We start from the raw sequence: 26,253 nt of genomic DNA, 5'->3' as shown, positions 1-26,253 counted from the left end.
TGTGAGATCATCATTGTCACCTTCAGTGTGGGGCTGTGAAGTCATCACCTCCTTCAGTGTGGGGCTATGAGGTCATCACCTCCTTCAGTGTGGGGCTGTGAGGTCATCACCTCCTTCAGTGTGGGGCTGTGAGGTCATCATCACCTTCAGTGTGGGGCTGTGAGATCATCATTGTCACCTTCAGTGTGGGGCTGTGAAGTCATCACCTCCTTCAGTGTGGGGCTGTGAGGTCATCACCTCCTTCAGTGTGGGGCTGTGAGGTCATCACCTCCTTCAGTGTGGGGCTGTGAAGTCATCACCCTCAGTGTGGGGCTGTGAGGTCATCACCTCCTTCAGTGTGGGGCTGTGAGGTCATCACCTCCTTCAGTGTGAGGCTGTGAGGTCATCATTGTCACCTTCAGTGTGGGGCTGTGAGGTCATCACCTCCTTCAGTGTGGGGCTGTGAGGTCATCATTGTCACCTTCAGTGTGGGGCTGTGAGGTCATCACCCTCAGTGTGGGGCTGTGAGGTCATCACCTCCTTCAGTGTTGGGCTGTGAGGTCATCATTGTCTCCTTCAGTGTGGGGCTGTGAGGTCATCATCACTTCAGTGTGGGGCTGTGAGGTCATCATTGTCACCTTCAGTGTGGGGTTGTGAGGTCATCACCCTCAGTGTGGGGCTGTGAGGTCATCATTGTCACCTTCAGTGTGGGGCTGAGGTCATCATTGTCTCCTTCAGTGTGGGGCTATGAGGTCATCACCTCCTTCAGTGTGGGGCTGTGAGGTCATCACCTTCAGTGTGGGGCTGTGAGGTCATCACCTTCAGTGTGGGGCTGTGAGGTCATCACCTTCAGTGTGGTGCTGTGAGGTCATCATTGTCACCTTCAGTGTGGGGCTGTGAGGTCATCACCTCACCTTAGAGGTTTTACCATCCAGCAGCCACTGCAAGCTCACCCAGTGTCGATGCTGAGAACAGCCAAGGACCAGGGTTCAGATACGGAGTCCAGCCAGGCAAAGTGGGGCATATCTTTAATCCCTACTCATGAGGTAGAGAAGGGTCGAACTCTGTTCTCTGCAAGTTCCAGACCCTTAGTGAGACCCTGTCTCAGGTAAACACACACACACATACAGAGAGAGAGAGAGAGAGAGAGAGAGAGAGAGAGAGAGAGAGAGAGAGAGAGACCTGGGGTTTCCAGTGATGGTATTTAGACCCTAAGTGGATCTACCACAGTGGATCTACTCTTAAAGGAAAATTGAGACCCCTTCTGGGTGGCCTGCTAGTCTCTCACTGAAATATTTGCTGGCGCAGGTTCTGAGCCTAGGCTGACTGTAGCTGCGAACACCTTCTGGCTGCTGGAGACCCACCCCAGGCCCAGAGCCCTGCTGAGGCATCCTCTTGCTTTGCTCTGCTCTGCAGGTGAAAGGGCTCCAGCTGCTGATGGACACCCACTGCCCTGACTCCATATCCCTTCCTCCAGGGCCGCACTCTCTCTCCATGCTCAGAAGCTCCAGGCACTGAGCCAGGCTTTGAGGGCCAGCCCCCAGAGCCTGCCCCCACCACCCGCGACGCTGCTGCCTCCCATCTGCCTAGCGAGCCGCTTATCAGGTAACCAGAGCCCTCAGCAGCGTCCACGCCTGAAACAGGAAGCCCTGCTGGGCCTGCACACAAGCTCACAAGCCGCCACTGAGAATCCGACTTAGGATGGAAGAGCAGCAGGCACTGGCGGCCTCCAAGGATGGGGATGTAGCCGCCTTGGAGCGGCTGCTTGAGGCGGGTGCCCTGAGCCCAGGCATCACTGATGAGTTGGGGGCTGGCCTGGTGCATCATGCCACCCGGGCTGGCCACCTGGACTGTGTCAAGTTCCTGGTGCAGAGGGCCAAGCTGCCCGGCAACCAGCAGGCACACAACGGGGCCACGCCAGTTCATGATGCGGCCGCCACTGGCAACCTGGCCGAGCTGTGCTGGTTGGTCCGCGACGGGGGCTGCGGGCTGCAGGTAAGCTAGACTAGGGTGGCTCTATGCCTGCTGTCCAAAAGGTCTGGTCCCTGGAAGGTCCTAAGCTCTGTCGCAGTCAGAGATGTGTGCCTCCGCCTCTCGTTGCCCTCCACCACCCCAAAAATACCCAGAACAAACCCTTGAACACCAAGGCCACATCAGTCACTCTCCTATGTATACAGAAAAGTCACCTGGGCTTTTCCACCCCTCCCCTAGCAAGGAGCACCTAGGGCCACCAACGATGGCCTTGCCTATGTTCAGGATCCCATCTCTGATCAGACCTGATCAATAGGACCTATTCCCCAAAGAGTCAAGAAGTGGAGTTGTAAAGAGGCACCTTGGGCTCTCAGGATCTTGGAGCCCTGGGGACACAGGCTGACAACTATTCTAGTGAGAAGGTTCTCAAGTCGCGTGATCATCCTGCTAGAACATGTCTATTAGAGCTACCAGCCTTGTCGCTGCTTGCATGCCTCTACCTGCTTGGTGCAGGTAAGGGACAAAGGCTGTCAGCCATGCTACAGCTTGGGAGCACAAAGAAGCCGTCGAGTTGGACGGAGACAGAGACACCAGTGGCACAGGGCTTAGAACTGCTCCAGTCTCCATGCCCTTTTTTCAAGGGTTCTTCCAAATGACCCCTGAGGGCAGAGGGCAGGCACTGGCCCATTTCCAGATTCCCTTTGGATTATGGTACCCTCAGGGAATGCCCAGGTCTGCCAGATGCCTAACACCTTCAGGAGAAATGCCTTGGGGACCATCCTGGGGTGGGATGAGGGGCAGAGGTTTAGAGGTCTCTGTCCCGGAACACCTGCAGCGAGAATCCCTGTGTTAGCTGAAGCTTTTCCAAGCACTTACAGAACGTGCAGGGACTGAACTGATCAGAAAGGCTGGGATCTGGAGTGGATGGGGAGGGATCCCAGTGGTCCAGCCCAGCTTCTTCCTTGATCAAGGTGGGGATGGAGGAAGTAAGAAGGGAACCAGCAGCAGGCGTTATAGGGTTCTCCAGGAGACCAGCCTCAGTCAGCAGCAGGTGTTATAGGGTTCTCCAGGAGACCAGCCTCAATCAGCTGGCCATACTGGTGGTGCCCAGCCAGGCTGCCCTGGGGCCTGCCTAGGCTCAGCATCCTGCTTGTGTCCTGGTAGGACCAAGACGCCTCAGGTGTCTCCCCGTTGCACCTGGCTGCCCGGTTTGGCCATCCAGCACTAGTGGAGTGGTTGCTACGTGAGGGCCATACCGCCACGCTGGAGACACTGGAGGGGGCCTTACCGCTGCACCACGCTGCTGTTAGTGGCGATCTGACCTGTGTGAAGCTCCTGACAGCGGCCCACAGCAGGTGAGAGCCCAGAACCCTGCGCATGGAGACTGACCACCGAGGGAGCCCTCACAGAGGAGAGGGACATGCTGGTGACCTTTGAGGCAGGCCCTGTGATTCCAGACCCAGAGGATAAGCAGGGGTAGAAGGCATGGATGCAGGCTCTGCATGGGGAAGGGAGAGCCTTTAAACATAGGTGCAGCAATGCACCGGTCTGGGGGCTGCAAGAATTGCACCCAAATGGTGCTTGGGAAAAACAAATGCCTTCAGTCATGCTGACCTGGGCTCATCCTCCACATTGGAAACAACTTGACTGGACCAGCCTCATCAAATCCAAGGCCTTGTGCCCGACCCTTTAAGATTTGGTGATAGAGGGAAGACAGGACCAGACCCACCGAGGCGAGTCGCCTCCAAATTTCTCTTCCCTCCTTTATTGTGTTCTGGTCTGAGCCCTTGTACGAAGCTCACCTTGTTAGAGCAAAGCAGGACAGAGGGGCTTTGAAAGCAAAGAGACCCAAACCCTTACCCCTTGAACAACTCATTCAGCTCTGAGCCTCAGTTTACCCTTTTGCCAGTTGAAACTTGTAAGGGCCCCTCTATGATGGAGTAGAGGTGCCCCTCTGGGGTGGATCAAAAGTCACTCAGGGAGCTGCAGGGCGTCCGTGGAAGCAGGTCATTGCTCCCCTGCCTCCCGTGCCTAAGTGGCATGCTGGCTTATGGGCCCCAGAGGTGAGGATGTGGGACGAGGTCAAGGCATAGTCAGAGCCTTAGAAGACAAATATGCTTCAGCCAGGAGTAGTCAAGAGCCAAGCCTTACTGCTAAAGAAGGCCACCTTACCCAGTCCCAGTGAGCACGGCACTGTGGCCAAGCGAAGACCCTGCTCAGCGGATACAGAGGTTATGCCCATCAGGGTTGCTCGGTGGCAGCAGCAAACACTACCAGCCACAGTGCCAGAGAGGCAGAGGGGATCCCTGGAAGTTAGGGGTCCATTCTGTGTCTCTACAGGGATGTCTGAGAAGGCAGTCAGGACTGTGACCTTCCTCCGTCCAAAATGATTGACAGGAGTAAACTTGACCCAGGCAAGGAAAGAGAGAAAGGAAGGACTCTGGCTGCAGGGGGTGGGACACAGAGTATGTGGTCAGGGATCAGGGATCAAGGACAAGGACATGAAGGTCACCGGAGAATGATGTCAGCTTGGGGAAGGTCACTGACTCCCTGCAGCTGGTCACCAGGAACCAAGGGTTCACACAGGCCCAAAAGTGACCTGCGGAAAATCCCCTCAGTGCGGGCCCCGCTCAGCCTCCCCGGGGCAGTTCTGGGTGCAGGCCTCACGAGTCTCCCTCCATCACAGTGGTGTGAACCAGCAGACCCGCAATGGTGCCTCTCCGCTCTACCTTGCCTGCCAAGAGGGCCACCTGCATCTGGCGCAGTTTCTGGTGAAAGACTGCGGGGCCGACGTGCGCCTGCGCGCCTTGGACGGCATGAGCTCACTGCACGCTGCGGCCGCCCGTGGCCACTACTCTCTGGTTGTCTGGCTGGTAAGAGGGCACTGTGCGGGACAGGACACCAGGAAGTCCAGGTCCTGAGCCAGCTGGAAGGGGGGCTGTCTAAGACACTGGGGTAACACAGGTCACAGGTCACCCAGAGTATGGGGTGGAACTCCGAGGTGCCTGTGGAACCACAGGAGACATAGCAGCCCTCAGGGCTCTAGGGACCCCTTCCCAGGAGTTGGGTGCTTCCCTGGAGTCCACTCGGTGTTGCTGATTGTCCAGGTGCTCTGTCACAGATGCCAGCACCTGGCCTGAACCACTCAACCACACTCAAGCCCTAGTGCCCCAGAGCTCTGGGCCAGACCCTCACCTTTCCCAGAAGAGAAATCCCAAACTCCAGAGTGACTGGAGTTGGACCAGGGTGGGTCAGGGTCTTCTCACCTTCCCAACAAAAACCAGCCATCCCTGGAGGAGGTAGGCACTTCAAGAGTCCACTAGCGATTCCATAGTACCCATGAGTTGGGAGGTCCCCTCGGAGGAGGAGGCAGAAGATGGACAGGACGTAGCTTGAAGTATACAGTAGTGGGGAGCAGGGCTCAAGGCCTTTTCTCGGAAGAGGATGCATCACACCCTGGGCTGGATGGAGTGGCAAAGACAGAGGGGGCCCTAGGTGGTGGATAAGGGCTCTATGCCAAAATTTGCCTACGTGATAGAAAGTCATTCTGGCTGCCCATGAAGGAGGCAGGGGTGGGGCTCTCCCCTCCTCTAGTGCTCCCTTCAGTCTCCCCTCAGGGCCTTCGTTCCTGCTGTGCCTTGTGCCTTTCTGAGATCCCTGGGTGTCCCCTGTACTGGCACCTGGCCAATAACACATCTGGCTGGCACTGTGGCCGTCATTCCCACCCGCCACCTGGAGGTTGGGTCCTGTCCGTCACCTGGATTCCCTGGGCCTGGCAGTTAGGGTGAGGAGACACAGAAAGAGCAACGTTCCCTCCACCTTTGGTTTGACCCCCACCCTCCTAGGGGTCCTGGAGGTTGTGTCATTTGCCTTCATTTTTCCTTGTGGCACCTGCCTGACCACTAGTGTGTCTGTCACCCGGCCACTAGTGTGTCACCTGTGTGTGCTGCTCCACCACCCCAGCTTCCCCAGGAGAAAAATCTCATTTCCAGGCTGCCCAGTTCCCCAACACCTTTTTGACCTCGAGGCCCTGGCCCTGGCCTTGCTTGCAGATCTAACTCAGTCACTGAGACGATGACCCTCACCTGTGGCCCCAGGTCTGAGCCTTGAGTCAGCTAGCCTGCCACCTGGAAATGAGCCAGCGGAATGTGTTGGAGAAGCAGCCACGGTGGTGACTTGTGGCAGGGCACGGGTAGTTAATCCCCTGAGACCTTTGGATTGTGCTGAGGTGGGCACTTGTTAGCCTGACAAGCACCGTGGGCTATAGGTCTTGGGACAGCTCAGTGGTAAGACTCTTTACCACAGAGGGGAACCTTGCCTTCGTGGAGAATACTGGCCCCATTGCCAGCAGCGGAAAGGGCAGAAACATCAGCCCTTAGCCCCTCCTCTGAGGAGCTTCCTGCTGACCCCACAGAACACAAAGGCAATCCTAGATGTCCACACTTCAGTAGGCAAGCCCGTGGAAGAGGGGACACCGCTTTTGATGGGAAAGCCTGAGAGGACACCAGCTGGCCCCGAGGTGCCCTCACAGGGCTGATGAGGCCAGAGACAAAGGCAGGCCACAAGGCCCCAAACAACAGGACAGGCCCCAGGCCATGTGACCAACTCTGGGCCAGAGCTATGGGGAAGGTGCCATAGCACCCAGGCCTCTAGTAGCACCCTCCCAGAGGAGCTGAGACACCAGGGGATGCCTCTACCAGCGGCCTCTCTGCCTCTCCTACTGCTGAGTGCCCATGTGGTGTTCCTCTCTTGCTGTGGCATTTAACTTGTGGGCTTCCAGAGTTAAAGTCCTGTGCTCATATAACCTGCCCCGGCCTGGGATGCCGTATGGGTCACAGGGCACATGGGGCGAGCCAGCTCTGCCCTAAGACTCCCTAGGGATATCTCCACTGCCCACTGAGGATCACAGGCGGGGAGTCCCGTTTCTGCTCTGAATGCCGCTGTCCCTCCTCCCCGAGGACCTGGCTACCCCGGGTCCATCTTCAGCTGATGGCTCTCTTCCTGGTTTCTCTTGCCAGGTCACGTTCACAGACATCGGCCTGACAGCACGGGATAACGAAGGAGCCACTGTCCTACACTTCGCAGCTCGGGGCGGCCACACGCCTATTCTTGACCGGCTTCTGCTCATGGGTGCCCCCATCACGAGAGACTCCTGGGGAGGGACTCCCCTGCATGACGCAGCTGAGAATGGACACATGGAGGTATATCGCAATGGCGAGGGGGTGGCTAGGACTCTGAGCTGGCATTTCGTCAATGTGCCCTCGAGTCCTCCCAGGAGTCCTCTGAAACAGATGCCAGCACTACCCTTCTATAAGGGTAGAAGGGGTACGGCAGGCAGAGCACATGCCCTAGGTGCCCAGAGAGACCCAGTTCCCTGCTCTAGGGTGTGTGTGTGTGTGTGGTTAAAGGCTGATGTCGCATAACTTAGACCTGCTGGCCCACGTGGCCCAGTTTCCAGTAAGGAACCCCCAGAACCCACTCCACGCAAGGGCGAAAGTGTCACACAGGTCAGGAGGTGCCCAGGTCTGAGGGCTGAGGCAGCTGGTGGCCTGTCTGGGTCTGGTCTCATGCAGGTTCCTTCTCCCGCACCCTTCCTGCCCTGAGAAACCTCAGCTCCACAGCTTCCTGGATGCCTTTTATGTTTCTGAGTTTTGCCATGGTTGCCTTGCAATTCTCCAGGCATACTGGGCTCCTCTACGGGGGTTGTCCCTGGAGACAACGTGTGTCCAGTGGCCCCAGTGGCCCAGCCTGGGTCAGAGTTTGGGTAGCTGTTCCCAAACAGGAACCCAGGCAAGAGAACCCCACAGAGTCATTGAAGGTAACCCTGGCCCAGCCCATGGCAGCTACCCAAGGACCTTTCTCTACCTCCCTCACCTTCCAGGCAGAGACCCCTCTCACTTGCTGGACTCTCCCGCAATCCCTGCTCAGCTCACTCCAGCTCCGTCCCCTACCTGGGCCAGGAGAGCCTGCCAGAGTCCTCGGGGACCCTCTCTGTCCTGTCTGGATGGAATGTCAGGTGGCAGTGTGCTAAAGAAGGGAGTCCCTCCCGCCCCACCCTGAGGGAATCTGCTGGGCCTACCGCTGGCAACAGACACTCTGAGCTCTGTCCGCTGGTCATCAAGCCCCAAGCACACCCCAGCTCCTTTTTAGGAGAAGGTGATGCAGGGCAGTGGAGTCCAGATATTATTGATATTATTTTCCCATGCAAGACTGTGTGGAAGCCCATGGACCCAGCGAGAGTAGCTATAACTCCACGGGCTCCCTGGGAGGGGGCCCACAGAAGAGCGTGTCCTCCCTTTAAGTCTTACAGAATCCAGGACTTCCAAATGTGAATGTGCCCAGCAGCTCACAGCTGGGCTCCTGCCTTCCTGCCCCCTGGCATATGAAAGCAAACCAAGGGCCGGGGTGGCACCAGACACCCTTGTGGTACACAAACATGCATGCCGGCAAGACACCCATACACATATACTTAGATGTGATGCGCCTGCTCTAGGCTCTGGCCTTCCCTGTAATGACGGCTCAGCTGCAGCCCTGCTTCACAGCTGTGCCCATGAGTACTTCCTGTTTCTGTTTTCAACCACCACTGTCCCATGACAGGTGCCACAGATCAGGCTTCCTAAGACGGGATACCTGGGTGACCTGCGGCCCTTGGCCTGAATAGCGCTTCCTCAGCTTAGCTTAACCCTCAGAGAACTTCAAAAGGTGCCAGCAGCTCACTCCACCCTCCAACTCTGGTTTTAACTGGTCCTGGGTGGGCTGGAGGAGGACTATGGCAGAAACCCCAGGGGGTGCTCACCTGTGCCCGGTGGGAGGACCATGGATGAACAGTATCAGTAAACTCATCTGCAAAGAGTTGCATGACATGGGCACTCATGGGAAGGAGTGAGAGGGCTGGGTGAGGTCAGTGTGGCGGGGGAGGCAAGGCTGGTGGAGGAGAGAACTCATGGGCAGAAGGGCCATAGAGCAGTGTCGGGAGGCCACCGCAGGCTGCTGTAGGATGTGAGGGCAGGCATGTTTCACGCTGTCTGAAGAAGGGCACTGTGGTAGGAGGGCAGGACAAGCGTGCATGAGACCGCCTCAGGCCAGATGTGTGGCTAAGACATCTCTCTACCCAACGAAATCCAGAAAGAACATTTAGAAAATTTCGGGGTACCAACTGATGCCCTATCCTGTGGAGGATCCGCCATCCACTGTGTCTTGTTCCCTGCAGGGCGTGCCCACACCCTCCCTTGTCCACAGTCATTCTCTCAACAGACACAGAACCAGAAGTGTTTGTCAGTCAGTTGGTTCTGTGGAGGTCATCCCTCTGTGGGTCCTGGAAACTCAGGGCTGGCTTAGGTGGTTACAGTGATTGGGGTTCTCTTAGGTTCATGATAGGGACAGGAATGTTGGCTCAGCCGGAATGGTCCCACTCAGTGAAGAATTCACTTGCATCCAGTGGACCTCCTCAGGGCTCGGGGCTCGATCTGCAACCATGAAAACCGTCTGTGACCCTCTGAGCGGGTGCCCTCCTCAGTGTGTCTCACTACCTCGGTTAGAACTGAGTGTGTGTGCACACACCTGGCTCGCTTGTGACCAGATTGTGTTTCAGATTCCTCTCTAGGAATGGCTCCACAGTGTACAGGAGGGGACAGGTATTTCGTTTCATCCGCCTTTAAAAATGCTACCACTGACAGCAATGGCTGGGCCTGGTGCTGGAGCTTTACTGGCCTGGCCCTCTTTTTTTATTATTATTATTATTATTATTATTATTATTATTATTATTATTATTATTATTTTGCCTTTTTGTTTTGGCACTACCCTTGTTCTCAGTTAAAATGCTGAGGAAAGATGCTGGCTTTGTTTTTTAAAACAGTCTTGTATAGCCTAAAACTCACTATGTAGCCAAGGGTGGCCTTGGGCTTCTCATCTTCCTGCTTCTGTCTCCTGAGTGCTGGGATCTTGGGCATGCACCACCAAACCTGGTTTGTGTGATACTAGTTACTGGTCCTGGTGATTGAACCCAGGGCTTCGGGCATGCTAGACAAGGACTCTATCAACTGAACCGCATCCCCGGCCGCAACAGCCTGATCTTCTGGTTGTTAAATTCGTTATGGTTCTGCATATAGGTAAATCAAATCATCACCTATAACCCAGGTGTGGTGGTGCATGCCTATAATCCCAGCACCTGGGGGACACGAACAAGAGTACCACAAGTTTGAGGCCATCCTCGTAGGGAGACCCTGTCTCAAAAAGGAAAAACTAAACAAAAACCAGCAACAAAACCCAAACAAGGACAACAAAAAACCTTTCATGTGATTTTTTTTTTTTTTTTTTTTTGGTTTTTCGAGACAGGGTTTCTCTGTGGCTTTGGAGCCTGTTCTGGAACTAGCTCTGTAGACCAGACTGGTCTCGAACTCACAGAGATCCGCCTGCCTCTGCCTCCCGAGTGCTGGGATTAAAGGCGTGTGCCACCATGGCCCGGCTCTTTCATGTGATCTTGACACAACCATGAAGTGAACCTGTGGCCAAGACTACTATTCAGCTTGTTAGTTAAAGAGGAAGCCATAATTCCCGGTGAGCCTGTGTGCACAGATAAGCAATGTTGAGCCGTCACAGCTGGGTAGAGTTGGCCACAGGTCATCTCCACTTACTCTCTCACCTTCCTGTGAGCAGGAGTCCTGTTCAGGACATCTGAGCTGGAGGTCAGAGTCGCAGACAGAGCAGGGAACCCCCAGGCAAAGTCCAACGGGACCCCTGGGGCCTTCCTCCCTTTCGCTACCTTTCTCAGCTGCGCCGGATTCAGCCGTCTGGCCCTCCGGTTTCCAGTGCAGGGTTTTAATTATTTAGAAACGGCGTGTACGGGTCGATGCTATCGCACGTAGTGTTTGTGTTAGGATAGCGAGTGAGGTATTAAGACGCGCTGGGAACAGAAGGTGCAGGGTGTGCTGGGGCCGAGGCTTCAGGATGGTTGTCCTCAGCGACCCGGAGCTCCTGCTTGTCCACAGGGCAGTCGTGGAGCCATCCAGGTGGATGGGTAGCTCATCATTATGAAGAGAAAGGTCTCTTCACGGCCTTGAAAGAATTCCTAACTTCTTCATTCCCCTCTGTAAACCTGAAGAAGCCGAGGCTCCCACAGTGGCTGGGAGATAGAGCTGGAGCCCGGTGCACAGAGGCCCCAGCTTTTCAGACAGAGGGCTGAGACGAGTGTGGAAAGCTGAAGGGGTGAGAGAAAGCAGTCACGGGGGATTTGGGGAGGGCCATCTTCAACAGTTCTGTTTCTTCAGTTCTTAAAATCCTACAGGCTTTCTCTTTTTAAATAAAACAAACCCGCAAATCTATGCGTTCTTCCCACCCCGTGCAGATCGAGCTCCCACGTGGAATCGTGGGATGACTGTCCTACAGTCTGGTGTGTCTGTTGGGGGCTCCCTCAGGGCGGCTCTGTGGCTGGCAACCATCCCTTCTTTTTGTATGTTTGCCTCCAAATGTCATTATGTCCTCGTCAGGAGTGAGAGATGTCGTCGTCAGAAATAACCTGGCCCTGGGAGCCAGCTGTGGTGTGCTGTGGTGTGGTGTGATGCAGACCTGCAATCCCAGGACTTGGGGGGATAGAGACAGGAAGATCAAGAGTTCAAAGCCAGACTCAGCTACATAACAAAGTCAGTCAGGAGACCCCGCCTAGGGGAAGAAAAAAACCAAAATCTTTGTGATTCCCAGCCTTTCTCTTTCATGTGTGCTTTAAAAGGTGCATCCCACCCAGCCCTTGTCCATGGGAAGGCCAGTGGCCTGTGTTCTGAAGTTGTCCTTCTGTCTACCATGAGGGGACAGTAGGCAGGTGGGCCTTATTTCCGCTGCCTGGATTGGCCAAACTCCTAGATTTGTGCTCTGGAATTTGCCGTCGGTCATAAGAGTCTCAACCCTGGCCTCTCAGACAGCACCTCTGCCCTATTCTGTCTCTCCTCTCCATCTGGGGTTCATCTTACATGTATGCTAGACATTATTGTCCTGTGTTAGTCAGCTCTCAGTCATGGAGACTGTTTGGCTCACAAGGAGGAAAGGTTTGTTTGGCTCACAGGTTCGGAGTTTTCAGTCCACGGTCATTCTGCCTTGTTGCTGTGGGCCCAGGGTCACACCGAACGTTATTTACAGGAACTCGTGGGTTGGGGCTCAGCTCTGTGTACCTCACCTCTGTGAGAGGGAGTGAAGGAGTGAACAGGGATTAGAGTCCCAGTATTCCCACTGGCCTAAAATCCTTCTGCTAAGCCCAACCTCCTCCAGGTCCTACTGTATCTCAGTAGGGCCACAGACTGGAGACGAAGACAGGCCCCTAAAGGATGCTGTCCTGACGATGGCACATGTCTGCTAGGTTTCCTGTTTCCTTTTTGGGTCTGCAGTATCTCGGTTACATTTTTTAAAGTTAGATTTTGAAATTAGCTCACTAACCAGCGGGTTTCCCTGAGACATCTTCGTGCGTCTTAGCTTTGGTTGGCTCCACCTCTCCTCAGCCCTCCACCCTCACTTTCTGCTTCAACTCCCAGAATCCCCCTCTTCTGGCATGCCACAGGCATTCTGCTATCCCTGCAACTACATTTTCAACTGGCTTGTGAGGTGTCTTCCACATGGTTTCCACATGCCATCCCTCGGGGTTAGCCTTCCCCTGTTTCCCCGCTTACCCCAACACGCCTCCCTGCTTGTCTTTCAGTTCCCAGTGTTTCAATACTTTGCTTTGATTTTGTCTAGCCTGTCCTCTCCCCTGAATGTGGGTCCTCCTGGCCTCTTCTGTTTGGCTCCTACCTGTGCTTCAAGTTAGATACAAGATTTGAAGCTGGGTCCATGTGGCCTTTGTTATTCTGGGCCTTGGTGACCTCATTCAGTATATTTTTTCCCCCATGGGTTCCTGCTGACCCGTGTTCTCTGTCTAGTTCTTCTGTCTCCATTCCTAGTTGCATCTGGCTTTTGATGCCCTGCCTGTTGTTTTCAGTCTGCTGTATCAGGTATTTGTTTGTTTGTTTGTTTTTTTTTAATTTTGAGACAAGGTCTCATGCATCCTAGGCTGGCCCTGTGTTCACCACATAGTTGAGGATGACCTCGAACCTCTGATCTTCCTGCTTCCACTTCCGTGTGCTGGTATTGCAGGTATGCACAGCATACCTGTTTATGAAGGGCTAAGGGGTGAAACCTAGGGTTTGGCGCATGCTCGGTCAGTGCTCTGCCGCCTGAACCACATCATGTCTATTGCCTGTAATACCATGTCTAAATTTTCACACTCCGGCTTCATTTCTCTGAAAGTCATGATCATGGTAGTTTTTACGTACCACGGAGTCAATCATTTCTCATATTTCCCAGAATCCTTCACTGCTACGGACTGGGTGCTGGACATTCTAATTGGGGAATCTCTCTGGGTGTAATTGGAGTGACTTCTTATTGCCCTTATGATAAGAAATCATAAGGTAAGAGCAAGAACTACAAGCCCAGGTCCATTTTAATCTTTATTCCGTGCTCGAGGTTCCTGGGCCACCTTGAAGCGTGAGGCAGTCAGCCGGCTCATAGGCGCCCTTAGCCTACACAGGGGTTTGCTAACTAGTGCCCTTCAGGCAGCTCCTGGTCTCCTTGGTCCCTAGTTCTTTAGGCTACTAGGATGGTCGTGTTCATCAGCACCTTTGTAGGGCGGGGTGGATCTGGGTGTTAGGCTAGCCCCTCTCAGGCCTCCCTCCTTTCCTGGGCTTGACCTCATCAGCCCTCCCTTCTTTATCCTCTTTGGTATGTAGAAGGCATGTGCGTGCCATCCTTCAGTTGCCCCACTTCCTGCCCTGTAGGGGACCCATCTGCTCACCCTCCCCTTGCTCATCTGCTCCTGCTGTGGCCTCCTCAGAGGTCCAGACTTGCTCCTTGGCCATGTCTCACCAGCCACCCCAGGCTCGCTGGTGTCAGCACCCAGGGCATCTTTTACTCCAGCAAAATGCTTCCTGCACCGTTGCCGCCATCCCGTCCAGGCTGTCTCTCCAGCACCATCTGGGGCCAGGCTTGGCACGCTCTCCCCTTCCTCTACACTGTCTTTGCAGGTCCTATAACCTTCTCTCCAGGGCACCCCAGCCTTTCCTGCTACCCCAGAATCCCCCACGGTTTATCCAGCTTAGATGGCTCGTGCCTATGCCTCCGTTCGGTCTCGCTTCGGCCATGAGCTCTGGAGGGTCTGGTTTACCAACCTAAGAAAGATGCCTCATTCAGTTCTGGACGGAGTCTGAGAGAGAAAGACAGAGTCACTGGCAGGTTGCTGAGCGGCCAAGCCTGCAGCTGGGGAGGTGGCCTGAATGTTCCTGTTGACGGGCATGCGGTGAGCTACGTGTGTCATCGGAATATTCCATTCTCCCACAGTGCTGCCAAACCCTGCTCTCCCACCGTGTAGACCCCTTCCTGCGGGACGAAGACGGCTATACAGCGATGGATCTGGCAGACTATCACGGACACCAGGATTGCGCCCAGTACCTGCGGGAAATGTCTCACCCGGTAAAACCTAGGGGCCCTGTCTGTCCTGGAGGACTGGGGAGGTGGGCTTGGCAGCTGACTACAGTGCTCCTTTAACATATCTCTCTGACCTCAAACACCAGGAACAAAGGCCTTGGAAGAACCCAGACAGTGAGGCAGGAAGCCAGAGGAAGCAGAGGCCAGGCTGCCACACTGGCCAGGGCAGGAGCTGTCATGGGAAGGTCCTATGACGGGGGCCAGGCTGCCACACTGGCCAGGGCAGGAGCTGTCATGGGAAGGTCCTATGACAGGGATTAGTCTGTGAAGGAGGCTGAGGCAGTACGGGACGAGCCATGCCTGTCACGTGGACCATAGAAACTGTGTTTATGTCTCGGAGATGTTACTTTAGGCTGAGCACACTCAGGGGTAGAAGAAAGACTCCACTGAGGCTGAAGTCTCTCTCACACAGCCCATCCTTCTCCAGAGGTAGCAGGCTCACCCTACTCTATGTGTGACTCTCCATCCCCCCACCTCTTGGAGCCGGGATCCTTGGCTGTCCCTACTGGTCCCTGCTCCCAGCAAGGACAAAGTCCAACAGTTTACTAATTGAACAAAGAAGGGAATTCACAGAGGAGTGGATTGGTGTGAGCAGAGGGCCAGGGGGAGGAGATAGATGAGTGGGGCAGGTAGGAGGGTGTCCCTTGTGGGCGTTTTTGGTGACTTGGATCCAACTCTTCCCGGTGCATCTCTTCCTACTCCACCCCCTCCCTCCGCATCCAGCCCAAGGCAGTGACCATGATGAGTCCCAGCAGTTCTCAATGGTGCCACCCCTTCAGGAAGGTGACCTGTCTCACCCCCGTCGAGGTGGGGGCACTGAGGTTTAGGGGGTGAAGTCCCCCTGGGGCTCACTTGAGGGGATTCCATGTTTCTTCTCCTATGAGGACGTTCAGGAACCAACTGAAGCAGAACTCTCCTTGGCTCTTCAGCCTGTGCTAGGTCCCTCACAGGGTCACACTCACATTTTACTGCAGCACACCCGATCCAGCGGGGTACAGTTCTAGGAGACCACAAGGACTTGGGTGGGGCTCTGCCTGGGGTAGAAATCTCAGAAGCTGGCATTTAACTGTTTTGGAAGTAGACCAGGGACTATACACTAGGCTGTGGCTGTCAATGCAAGGTCCCTTCTCTGGCTGGGACTGAGCAAGCTACAGGCTGGTTTCTGGAAATTAAGTGGGGCTGCACATTCTGAACCCAGGGATACCCCAACTGAACGTGCTAGGCTCCTGTCCTCACTGGGATCGGCCCTGTCCTGGGTAGCTGATGGGATCAGGGGGTGGGATGGGTAGCCGCTGAAATCATGAGGTAAGAAGGGAGGCTGATCCTGCCTCCCCATTGCAGGAGTACCTGCTTCCATGGACTTGGTCCCATCTAGCTTTCCAAAGTCCCTGACTAGCCTCACCCCAGGCATGATGTGAATTCCGAGGCCAGAATTCTCTGTCCATGCAAGTTCTTGGCTTTCCTTCTCTATAGCCTAGCAAGCCAGCTCCCCCCTCCCCGGACCTTACTCCACCCCAGAGAAAGGGTTTCTGCTTATTCCCTTGTCCCTCTGGGCTGAGAGTCACAAGCCCATTTTGTCTTCCTGGGATTGGTCTGGTTCTAGCTGTGTCTGCAAAGTTATATAGGACTCAAGGCATCAGGACACCTTCTTACCTGGGGACTATGGTACCTGGCACTCCCAAGTCCACATGGAATCCCCATGGGCCTAACATGGTTCATCCACTTCTGGTACCCCAGTACCTTCCTTCTTGCTCATATGTGGGCACCCACTTGGGCCCTGCATGCCCGACCCTTGACCTCGCGGGGGCTCAGTGGTGTATATCTCAGGAAACATTTAGAACCTCATAGTTAGGGTTAGAGTTTGGTCACCATGGTGTCTTCTTGATGGTGCCTGGTGACGGATAGGGGAGCCTGACTCCACCACTGCCAGAGTTGTCCCCTAGGCCTCCCACCTCATGTGGGAGGGACAGGCTGTCAGCTGCAGGCCGGCAGCAGGGAAAGCGCCTGATGCAATATTGATGGAAATGCAATATGCAGAGGTCTCCCGCCCTGGCTCTCTCCCGTGGGCCTGAGGAGACGGTGAAATCCATCATTCCCCGGACACCACTGGCCTGAGCTGCTCCTAGGGGGCCTGTGGGCCCAGGGGAGGCAACCTGAGTGCAAGGCTGTCATTATTCTCCAGAGCGGTCCTCTGAAGGGTGCACCTGACTGGTGAAGTGATGACCACTTCACATCAGGGCTCTGTGGGACCTTGGCACACCCTCTGCTGAGGGTGGAGCCTGTATGGAGTCCTGGGGAAATTCAGGCCTTGCTTCTGCCTGGATCTCAGTGTCCCTGTGCATAGCAAGAGATTGGGCCTCCTTTTCTAGGTGGGACAAAGGCCCTTTGGTTACTGAGGCAGTAGCCTGCTGCCCACCCCTCCCTCAGTTGGTTGGTAGCCTGACTCCCTGGTGCAGGAATCTGAAGGCTCTTCTGGAAGTGTCAGCTATCCACCACAGCCCTGGATGATGTGTGCAGACCTCCAAGCCCAAGGAATGCGGCCCTCACCCCTTATGGTCTAGGTTGCCCTGTTTGCCTACCTTATACTCACGCCCACCAGTGTAGTGCTGGATCCTCTTGGGCACACGGCACCAGCCTTGACTTCTTCATCCTCAAAGCAGGTCTGAAGACCTTGTCTGGGGGCAGAAGCAGTGTTCCTCTACTGCTCTGTCAGGATGGCCTCAGCTCGGTCGCCCTCTTCTCACTGCAGGGGGTTCCAGGGCTCCTTCACAGACCTGCGGGAAGACTGGGGCTAGAGAGGGCTGTGGACTTCCCCGGACAGAGTCTTGTCTGGGGTGGAGCGGAGGTGGCTGCCCACAGTAATGGAATCTCAGCTGCGGTGAATGGTGTCCAGCTCCGTCTGAGGTCATGATTTTCTCAGCCCGGGTGGCATTACAGGCCTGTAACCCAGCTCGCCACAGCTGCTCTCCATGATTAATGCATGGCAGGCTCAGTAATGCTCAAATCTCACCAAAAACAAGGAAAGAGGTGGTAGGCGATGGAGCCGGGGGGGGGGGACTGTTACCCTCAGAACAGCTGTCTGGGCCATGGTATGCCCAGCCGTTGGGACCAAAGGATGCATGGAGTCTGGCACCTCCCCCCTTTATATACCCAGGATTCCCTCAGGGTCCACAGCCAAGACTGAGAGGCAAGGATGCGGGGCTTCCCACTGCCTGGAGGGCACCCTCTTTAGGCTTCTTCCTGCCCAGCTTCAGAGGGATCAGCACTAGTAACTTCCTGTATAGATAGGTCCGATCAAATGTCCCCCATGATACCACACCTTCTCCAGCCAGCCTGTAGCCATAACTTCAGGCTCACACTGGCTTCCCTTTCTTGTGCAGTGGTGAGGAGGGCCCAGCGTCCAGCCAGCCCAGGGTCCTGGGGGCACTCAAGCTGTTGGTCTGTTCTAAAGTTGGGGTCAATTCTTCCAGACCAGGCCAACATCCCACCTGTTCTGTCCTAGGCTGAGAAGTCCGCCGACAGCCCCACCAAGCCCCCCCACCCCTAATTTTTTTCTGAGTGAGGTGGGCAAGGGTACCTCTTGCCCATCCTCTTGACAGTAGATTGAATGGCAGAGAGAGAAGCTGAGGCTCCCAAGTCCCACCCCAGTTGATATGTTAAAAGTCCAGATGGCTGCCATGTCCTCAGTGGGCTGGTGTTTCAGCCAAAGACCCCTGAGCCTGAGCACCCCATATCAGAGTGAACTGCATTCAGATTGTCCCTGTCCTGTGGGGTCACCCCTGCCACAGCCCTCCAGGGTCAAGCTCAGCATCCTTAGAGACATTGTCAGGTCCAGGAGCAGTCCCCAGAGCTTGTGCTGCCCCTCCCTCAACTGTGTGCTGTCTCCATGAGCCCCTGGGAAGTCTCTCTTTCCCCCACTGTGTGCAGGGAGAGGTACTGCAGGTCGGGCTCCTCTGGGTAATGTCAGGTCCTACACCTCCCAGAGGTCCACCCCAGACCTCTGCTGTGGAGTGCAAGGCTCCGTGGTAAGGGATCCCACGCCTGGCCCCAGCCTGCTGGCCACCTGACACCTTGGCCTTCAAATATTAATGTGATACCTCCTACATTGGGGGGTACAGCTGCGACAGCCCCTGACAACTGGTACTGGGACAGCCACGGCTCCCTGCGCTCGGCTGCCCCGCATTTGCCTCTGAGAGCCAACCAGGCTGGAGCAGATGTTCCAGCCCTGCAGTCCCACATGTGGGCTCCTGGGATTTGCAGACTCCCGGGATAAGTGAGGTGCACAGGAGGGCGTATGGGGCTTCATGCTGCTTTCGTTTCTCTATTGCCTGGTGAGCTGAGGGTCTTGGGTGGTTTGAGACTAAAAGACAGGATGGATTCACCTTGGCCATGAGTGAGGCGTAGCTCAAAGAGGCCAAGAGTTTGCAGGTTGCCACATCATGGGGTGTGGGCAAAGGCCACCTCTGCGGATGGGTAAAATTTGATGGCAGATACAGCAGATCGGTAATCCAAGCTACAGCAGGGGTCCCGGGTTCCCGACACAGACCCTGGCTCCGGGACATGTGTTCTGAATCAGGACTGGCTCAAACCAGAGATCCTGTTCTTCTTGGGGCGGGAGTGGGGTGGGGTGGGGGCCTTGCCAGCACCATCTTGGAGGCCTGACAGTTATGTTGGCTTCTATTGTTCCCTGGAAGGAAGTGCCAGGGCCTAGGTATGGTGAGGTGGATCTCAGAGGGAACGCTATGTGTGCCCTGTTAGCTGCAGGCAGAAGCTGGGTATCTGCATGCCAGGAGGGCATTGATGTAATGCCAGTCCATTGAGCTCGGGTGCCCACCATCCTAAAGACAAGGTCAAGAAGTCTTCCACATCAGCTCTTAGCCAAGAGGCACCAAGCCAAGCTTGGAGGGCTTGGAAGGACACGGGGAAGGTGGACCAGCACTCTGTGGGCCCCACATCTCTTCTCCCTAGCCAGAACCAGTAGGAAAAAGAACCCCCAGCTTCTCTGGGTCAGGAGCAGCGGCTGAGACTAAGCAGGGCTGAGCTGGGCTGCGCATTCAGGTCAATGGTTCATCCGGTGGTAGGGACCTGAGGACAGCAGAGTGGCCAAGGGCAGTTGGCTACCCAACCTAAATATGGAGGGGCTACCTCTCCAGTCTTTGATGGTCCTGTTTTGGTCTGGTTTGATCACTGGATGCAGGTCCTGGCTTACACCTCTGCCTGAGGTATACAGTCCTCCATCCCCTCTTAGGGGTTGAAAAGAATTTTAAATATCCCATCTTGCCTCTCTGCCCAACCAGCATGTCTGTCCTCTTAGGGGCTGGGCAAGCCAACCAATGGTGCAGTTGTTTGAAGAAGGGTGGGTAGCTCTGTGAGACAGCAGATCAGTCTGTACAAAATCTAAGGGTCTTGCTCAGACTCCCTGGATGCTATGTGGCCTGGGTTCATCGCTCGAAAAGGGACTGATGGGCTTGCAGGAACCTGCCACTGAGCTTCCCCTCCTTATCAGTTCTCACCGAACCCCTTGTCCCCATGTTGTCCTCATGCTCCTGTCAAGGAGGGAGCCAGGTGAGTCTCACGAGTCCATCTCAGCTGCAGGCAGGCATGTGCGCCTGCGTGCATACCTGCTCCTACCTGGGTGGGGCTGAGAGTGGAGAATATAGCTCACCCGGCCTTTATCCCTGGAGTAAGGCTGCTTGCTCTTGGGGACCCTGAGCTGGAAATGCTAGGGTACAGATTGTTGGGACACCCAGCCACCCAGCATGGGTGGGCAGGGAGATACTAGGGGGACAGGGGTCTCCCTCTTGCATACTTCTCTTCAGGCCCTTTCTGAGCTACGCATGCCCCAGGAGGTCCTCCATGCTTGCCCAGCAGTGCCGGGACAGACCCATGTCAAGACTCACCTGAGTCTCCACTGACCAGGCCTGTCCATCCCCAGGTGCCACCTGTCCTGATGACACCCCCACCCCCGCCATTTCCACCTCCTCCACTCTTGACTGAAAGGATCTCCATGGAAGATGGAAGAAGAGGGGACTCGGGACTCAGCAGCCCCCCGTGTGAGTGCTGGTCTCAGAAGAACTGGTCTGGGCAAGGTGTGGAGGGCACCAGGACCCAAGTGGGGGGACTTTCTCTGAGGAGCTAGCCTCGAGCGACTGAACACATAGGGTTGCCCTTTCCCACAACTCCTTCTCCCTGGCTTCCTTTGAAGTCTCTGAGGTTGACATTTTCTATCTTGGGTACATTATCATAGTAACCTGAACAGAAGTGAAAGCAGGTAGTCTCGGTGGGACCCAAGTCAGAGACCTCAGCAGGCCAGTGAGTATCCTTTGGAAGGATGGGAAGGGTAGGAAGCACCTGCCAACTGCAGGTCAGCACCTTTAGAGGACTGTGACCAACCCTTATCAAAATGACGGGATGGTATTAAACTATCAGCAGATGCCACGCGTGGTGAGCTTTCGTTTTGACCCATGGACAGGTTACAGCCACATGCTCACATGTAGGAGTCTATGTCTGCCTGTGGGGCAAATGTGTCTGTGGGATCTATGTATCTCTGTCTGAATGCATGTATCTTCATGAGTGTGCATGGAAGTCTCTATGTGTCTGTGTATGCACTTGTGTATCTGCACCTGAGTGTCTAAGCATGTCTGTGTTTGTGCCAGTCTGCATGTGCCAATCTGTGTTTGTGTGTGTATGTGTCTGTGTTTGTCTATCTGCGTGTGTGTTTCTGTGTGTGAGAGCATGCATGTGCCTCTTGTCTGTGTGTGTATACTGGTGGCTGTATGTCTCTCTGTGAGCATGCATGTATCTATAGGCCCCGTATGTATGCACCTGTATGTGTGAGAATGCATGTGTTTGTGTGTATCTGCCTATGCGTGTGTCTGTGTGTTGGTCTACCTGTGAGAGAATGGTTCTGTGTGCCTGCCTGGGGTGTGGCACGGTGTATGTTTATAGTACACAGGGGACAGGGGTAGTAAAAGGACAGGTTTGAGAATCTGACAGGGCTGGTCTAGGTCCCTGAACCTTCAGATTTTGTGGACTCCTAGCTCTCTCCAGGCTGCTGAGAAGTCAGGAGGGGCTATGGTAGACAGAATCAGGCAACATATAACCTTTCTAGGAGGCCAGGCTGGGGCAAGCTTTCTTAAGTCCTCTATGAGAATCCTAGTGGTAAGAATTTTGCTGCTGACCACAGGGGGACTTTGGGGCAGGGCTGTCCTGGGTCCAGGAGCTCCAGGCTTGGAATCTCCTCTCCCCTACTCTTGCCCATCCGAAGTCCCTCTGACTCCAGCTGTCTTCAGCAGCTGTAACTCTCAGTCCAGCCTGGCCTGGTCAGCCTGTCTCAAGGGAGCCAATGGGCTGTGCAGCCCCTCTGAGGGTCACCACCAGTCTCCCAGCTGTCCTTAAGGTGAGTGTCTGCCCTTCACTCCCCACCTCTCCACCTTGAGGCTAACACATCCCTATGTTAGCTCAGCCCAGACAGCTCTGAACACCCCAAGTTTTGGGGCGTTGAGAATCTTGGGGCAGCAGCAGCCCAGGCCCCATTCCAGGAAACACAGAGCCATTCTCTGTCATCCCAGAGTCCTGATCTCTGGATTTAGGGTTGGAAGCTACTGTCACAAGAGGCAACCAGACACATGCAGGAAGGTTCTGGAGCCTGTTCCTCTGCAGCTTCCAGCTAGTCCTCCCTGCCCACCCTCACTTTTCCAACCCCACCTTTCCCTGGGTCCCAGAGGACTCTGAAAAATGCCAAGAGGAGCTGGTCCTCTCTGAGCTCACAGTTTCACAAAGGCTCTGTAAGCATTGCACTATGGCATGCTGTAGGTAACCTCATCTAAGTCATGTAAGACCACACCTGCCCCCTTGCCCCGCCCCCCCCAGGAGGGAGGAGGGGGCTGCACATCCTCACCCCCAGGGCCTCACCTTTATTAGACTAGAGACTGGAGCGGTTGGGGAATCTCAGGACATGTAACCTGCTTGTTCCTATAGGGGCCTGAGATGGAAGCCAGGGACTCCCATGATGGCCTGGCCACTCTGCAGCTGGATGGGCTGCCTTCAGGAGACCTTGATGTGCTGGTACCCACACAGGATGAACAGGGCCGGCCCATCCCTGAGTGGAAGCGGCAGGTGATGGTTCGGAAGTTGCAGGCACGCCTGGGTGCTGACCATCTTCCAGAAGATCAGGTGCTGCAAGGAGGAAAAGGGGAGGAGCCAGAGGTGCTGCAAAGAGGGGGAAGGGGAGGAGCCAGAGGAGGAGAGCCAGGCTAGAGGGAGGGCAGAGCCTTAAGGAGAAGGAGGGCAAAGCTCCAGGAAGAGGGTGAAGACCATGGGTGGGGGAGGAGTGGATGGTGTGAGGGGAAAAGTGGGTGGTGTGGGGGAGGAGTGGGTGGTGTGGGGGAAGGAGGAGGCCTGAAGAGATTACAGTTGTCTAGAAAGCATCTGTGTCTAAGCAGAGAAGGGGTTGTGATTTGGCCTATGCTTTCACAGGCTTCTGGATACTGATTAGACAAGCAAAACTAAACTCTTGCCCTAAAGGCTTGGGAACTGCACTGTGTCCAGGTTTAGAGCTGAACTGCCCTACAGCACGGTCAACAGGGACAGCCAGCAATGGTTCTGAAGCCACTCAAAGTAGGAACACTGCTGCGCCGGTCACGTCTCTCCCAGGCGCAGGCTCTAAGGATTCCTGCCTGCTGCAGCCTGTCTCCAACAAATGTGTCTACTTCCTGCCCTGTCTTCAGAAACTGGAGGCACAGCGGCAGTAGGGGCGTGGCTGCAGCCGGGAAAACCCTTGGAGTCCAAGAGTGGCCTAAGGTTCTGCAGAGACAAGAGGCTCTGCGATATGGAGAAGAGTCACTAAGGGGTTTGGAGGGATACCTTGCACGAGGCAGAGGTCTCTCTGCTGCCCCCTTACAAAATCGACACTGCATATCACAATGCTGTCCATCCCGAGGTTCGTGAGGAGGCAGGCAGGGCTGCTCAGGGTTAAGTGGATGCCCTGGGCTTCTTGACAGCCAGCACCAAGAGGTGTGAGGAGGCCATGGGGAGCAGGCCGTTCTCCATGTGCTCTTGGGTAATCTTTCCCTAGGCTCCCATTCTGTAAAGCCAGGGGAGGGTCACCTGCTGTCCAAGGGCTAGGCTGTGGGGAACCAGTGTGAGCTGTGGGGGCTTCTAACCCTGCCTTCCTGTGCCCAGGATCAGAGTCAGAGCCGAAGCTCGGGCCCCACCCCCGCAGAACAGGCGACCTGGAGGTACTCGCAGACGCACCAGGCTATCCTGGGTCCCTTTGGAGAGCTGCTAACAGAGGATGACCTTGTCTACCTGGAGAAGCAGATCAACGACCTGCAGCTCCGGCGGCGCTGCCAGGAGTATGAGAGCGAGCTGGGCCGGCTGGCAGCCCAGCTACAGGCCCTCCTGCCCGAGCCCCTGGTCAGCATCACCGTCAACAGTCACTTTCTACCCCGGGCTTCAGGCCTGGAAGACGAGGAAGCCCAGGTCCTGGCACCTGAACTCGAAGCCTCAGCCGAGCTGAGGAAGGTCGAGCCCAGCGGGCAGCCTCTGCCCTTCTGGTGCAGCCATATAGGTCGCTTGGTGCGCAGCATGTCCCTGCTGCTGAAGGGCATGAACGGGCTGACACAGGGAGAGGAAAAGCCGCCCGTCCCCGTCCCGCAAGACCCGGGAAAGGATGCCATAACCGGCCCGCCTCGAAGCGAGGCCCAGCGCGAGATCCAGGAGTGCGGGGTGTCAGTGCGGACGCTGCGGGGGAACTTCGAGTCTGCACCGGATCTTCCCTACGCCTCGAACTCCGGTCCTTGTGAAATAGGGGGGCGGCCCGGCCAGTGTCTGCGAGGCTGCTGGTCGGCACCGCCACAGCCTCGAGGCGACCCGATGGGCGAGCCCCGGTCGGGCGACACGGAGGAGGCCAGCGATTCCGGCATCAGCTGCGAGGAGGCCCCGTCAGAAGCTGGCGCGGGGCCGGGGCTGGACCTGGCCAGCCTGCGCAAGGAGCGCATCGTCATGCTGTTCCTCGGCCACTGGAAGAAATCCGCCTACACACCCGCGCTTAGGACAGCCGCCTGCAGGACCTTGGAGGCCCAGCGTGCGCGATCCAGGGGCAACGAGGCCACCGGTAGCTCCCGGTCGCCCTCCCCGCCGCCCAGCGATGGTCCCCGGCTGGGCCACCTGTGGCACCAGCGCGGCATCATCACCCACCTGCTGGGCACCTGGAAGGCCATCATGGCGCACGTGCCGGCCCGGCAGCTGCAGAGGCTGAGTCGCAGGGCGCGCGGGCCCCTGTCCCCTGAGCAATTCTTGCCACACGTGGATGGGGCGCCGGTACCCTACAACAGCCTCTCGCTGGACCTCTTCATGCTCGGCTACTTCCAGCTTCTGGAATGCGACCTGCCGGCCGAGGAGCGCAAGATGCGCCACTTACTGTGCTTCGAGGTCTTCGAGAACCTGGGCGCGCATGGCTGGGAGGCAGTGCGCGCCTTCCACAAGGCGGTGACCGACGAGGTGGCAGCAGGCCGCCGTGCCTGGACTGACGGCTTCGAGGACATCAAAGCCCGCTTCTTTGGTTCCAGCCAGGTTCCAGCCTGGGACATGGAACCTGGCCGCAAACTGGGCCTGACGCCACTAGGATCCTTGCCCCACGCTGCCCTCCCTGGCAGCAGCCCCGAACCTGTGATCCCGAGGCTGAGGTCAGACTCTCAGCAGGGCAGCTTCAACAGCGGGGACATCTGTGGCTACATTGACCGCAGCTTCGCCTTCTGGAAGGAAAAAGAAGCTGAAATGTTTAACTTTGGAGAATGAGTTCACCCGGTGGAATGAATGGGACTCTGAGGGTTGGGTGGGGTGGGGGTTCCTCTTTTTCATTCTCTTCCTTCCCTGTGAGTCACGTGAAGTGGGCAGTGGGCATGATGTTGGCTGACTCCAGTCTGTCTTCACGGAGACCAGAGGTCTCTTAAGCCATGGGTGTCAATCTCTTCTGACTTGGGGTCAAAATCTTTGTCACTTGTGAGCATAGGCTTCAGACGCTCCAGTGGCCATGTGGGCGTGATGCTATGCAGTCAAGGAACTGGCATCCCAGCACCGACCAGCTTCCCCCCCCCATCAGACTTGTTTCTAGCAGTCACCTGGTTGTCCCACTCCTGTTTCCATGGTGCAGATGGCCTCAGCCTCAGCAACAGCCCCTCTACATCCCCTTCAGACCTCAGCCCTGCTTCTGCGTTTTCTCTTTCTTTCTTTCTTTCTTTCTTTCTTTCTTTCTTTCTTTCTTTCTTTCTGGCAACCTCCTATCTGTAACTGGAGTGGAGCCATGTCTAGTTTGAACAGTCTCCCTGGCACGAGAGAAGAGGAGGGCAGGAGGGCTTATGGAGGAGACTTCAAAGCCCCAAGGCAGGCAAGTGGCCTTGCCCTGATGACTGTCCTGCTGGTCAGTCATAGCCTTCGCTGTCATGCAAGCAACATCTCTCCTCTGATACTGCCTGATCCCTGAGGGAATGTTCCAGGCTAGGCCTTTGTCTTCCAGCTGATCGGCCCCTCCCAGACCCACAAGTGGAAGCAGTAGCAGGACACAGGAGGGTCCCATGAGCAGGGACACCAAGAGGTGAGGAGTCCTCTGAGCAGAGAGGTTGGCGCCCTCTGAAGGTAAACTGAGTTTCTGGGAATAGCATTCAGCGAGGGTAGGACATACCAGGGGTGTTCATACGGGCATCTGGGTGTCACCTCCATAATACCCCATTCCCGGTTAGGGACAGAGAAAGAAGCCAAACACCCTTGGGGATTCCAGGTACTATAGAGAGCTACAGCAGC

General features: G+C 55.9%; 1 protein-coding gene across 2 annotated transcripts; it reads left to right on the top strand.

The window, feature by feature from the left end:
- The first annotated feature begins 1,680 nt into the window (after positions 1-1,680).
- On the top strand, positions 1,681-25,251 carry Espnl (espin like). Of its 2 annotated transcripts, none has more exons than XM_075951887.1 (9): positions 1,681-1,974; positions 3,115-3,305; positions 4,637-4,823; positions 6,969-7,151; positions 14,305-14,436; positions 20,387-20,504; positions 21,747-21,841; positions 22,432-22,626; positions 23,641-25,251. In XM_075951887.1, the coding sequence occupies exons 1-9, from the start codon at positions 1,681-1,683 to the stop codon at positions 25,249-25,251; spliced, it is 3,006 nt and encodes a 1,001-aa protein (XP_075808002.1). The 2 variants fall into 2 exon arrangements, with proteins under 2 accessions (XP_075808002.1, XP_075808001.1); XM_075951886.1 differs by having other exon boundaries at positions 21,747-21,850; positions 23,635-25,251.
- Positions 25,252-26,253: the final 1,002 nt, after the last annotated feature.

This window comes from Microtus pennsylvanicus, chromosome 17 (genome assembly GCF_037038515.1).
Source record: "Microtus pennsylvanicus isolate mMicPen1 chromosome 17, mMicPen1.hap1, whole genome shotgun sequence".
NCBI classification, from domain to species: domain Eukaryota; kingdom Metazoa; phylum Chordata; class Mammalia; order Rodentia; family Cricetidae; genus Microtus; species Microtus pennsylvanicus.
This window is presented reverse-complemented; position numbering and strand designations above follow the sequence as displayed.

Excerpts from the sequence above, each read along its gene's own strand:
- Espnl (XM_075951886.1), top strand. The coding sequence starts at position 1,681 with ATGGAAGAGCAGCAGGCACTGGCGGCCTCCAAGGATGGGGATGTAGCC. Across the intron at positions 7,152-14,304 it reads CTGAGAATGGACACATGGAG|TGCTGCCAAACCCTGCTCTC; the intron begins GTATATCGCAAT and ends ATTCTCCCACAG. Across the intron at positions 21,851-22,431 it reads GTCTCCCAGCTGTCCTTAAG|GGGCCTGAGATGGAAGCCAG; the intron begins GTGAGTGTCTGC and ends TTGTTCCTATAG.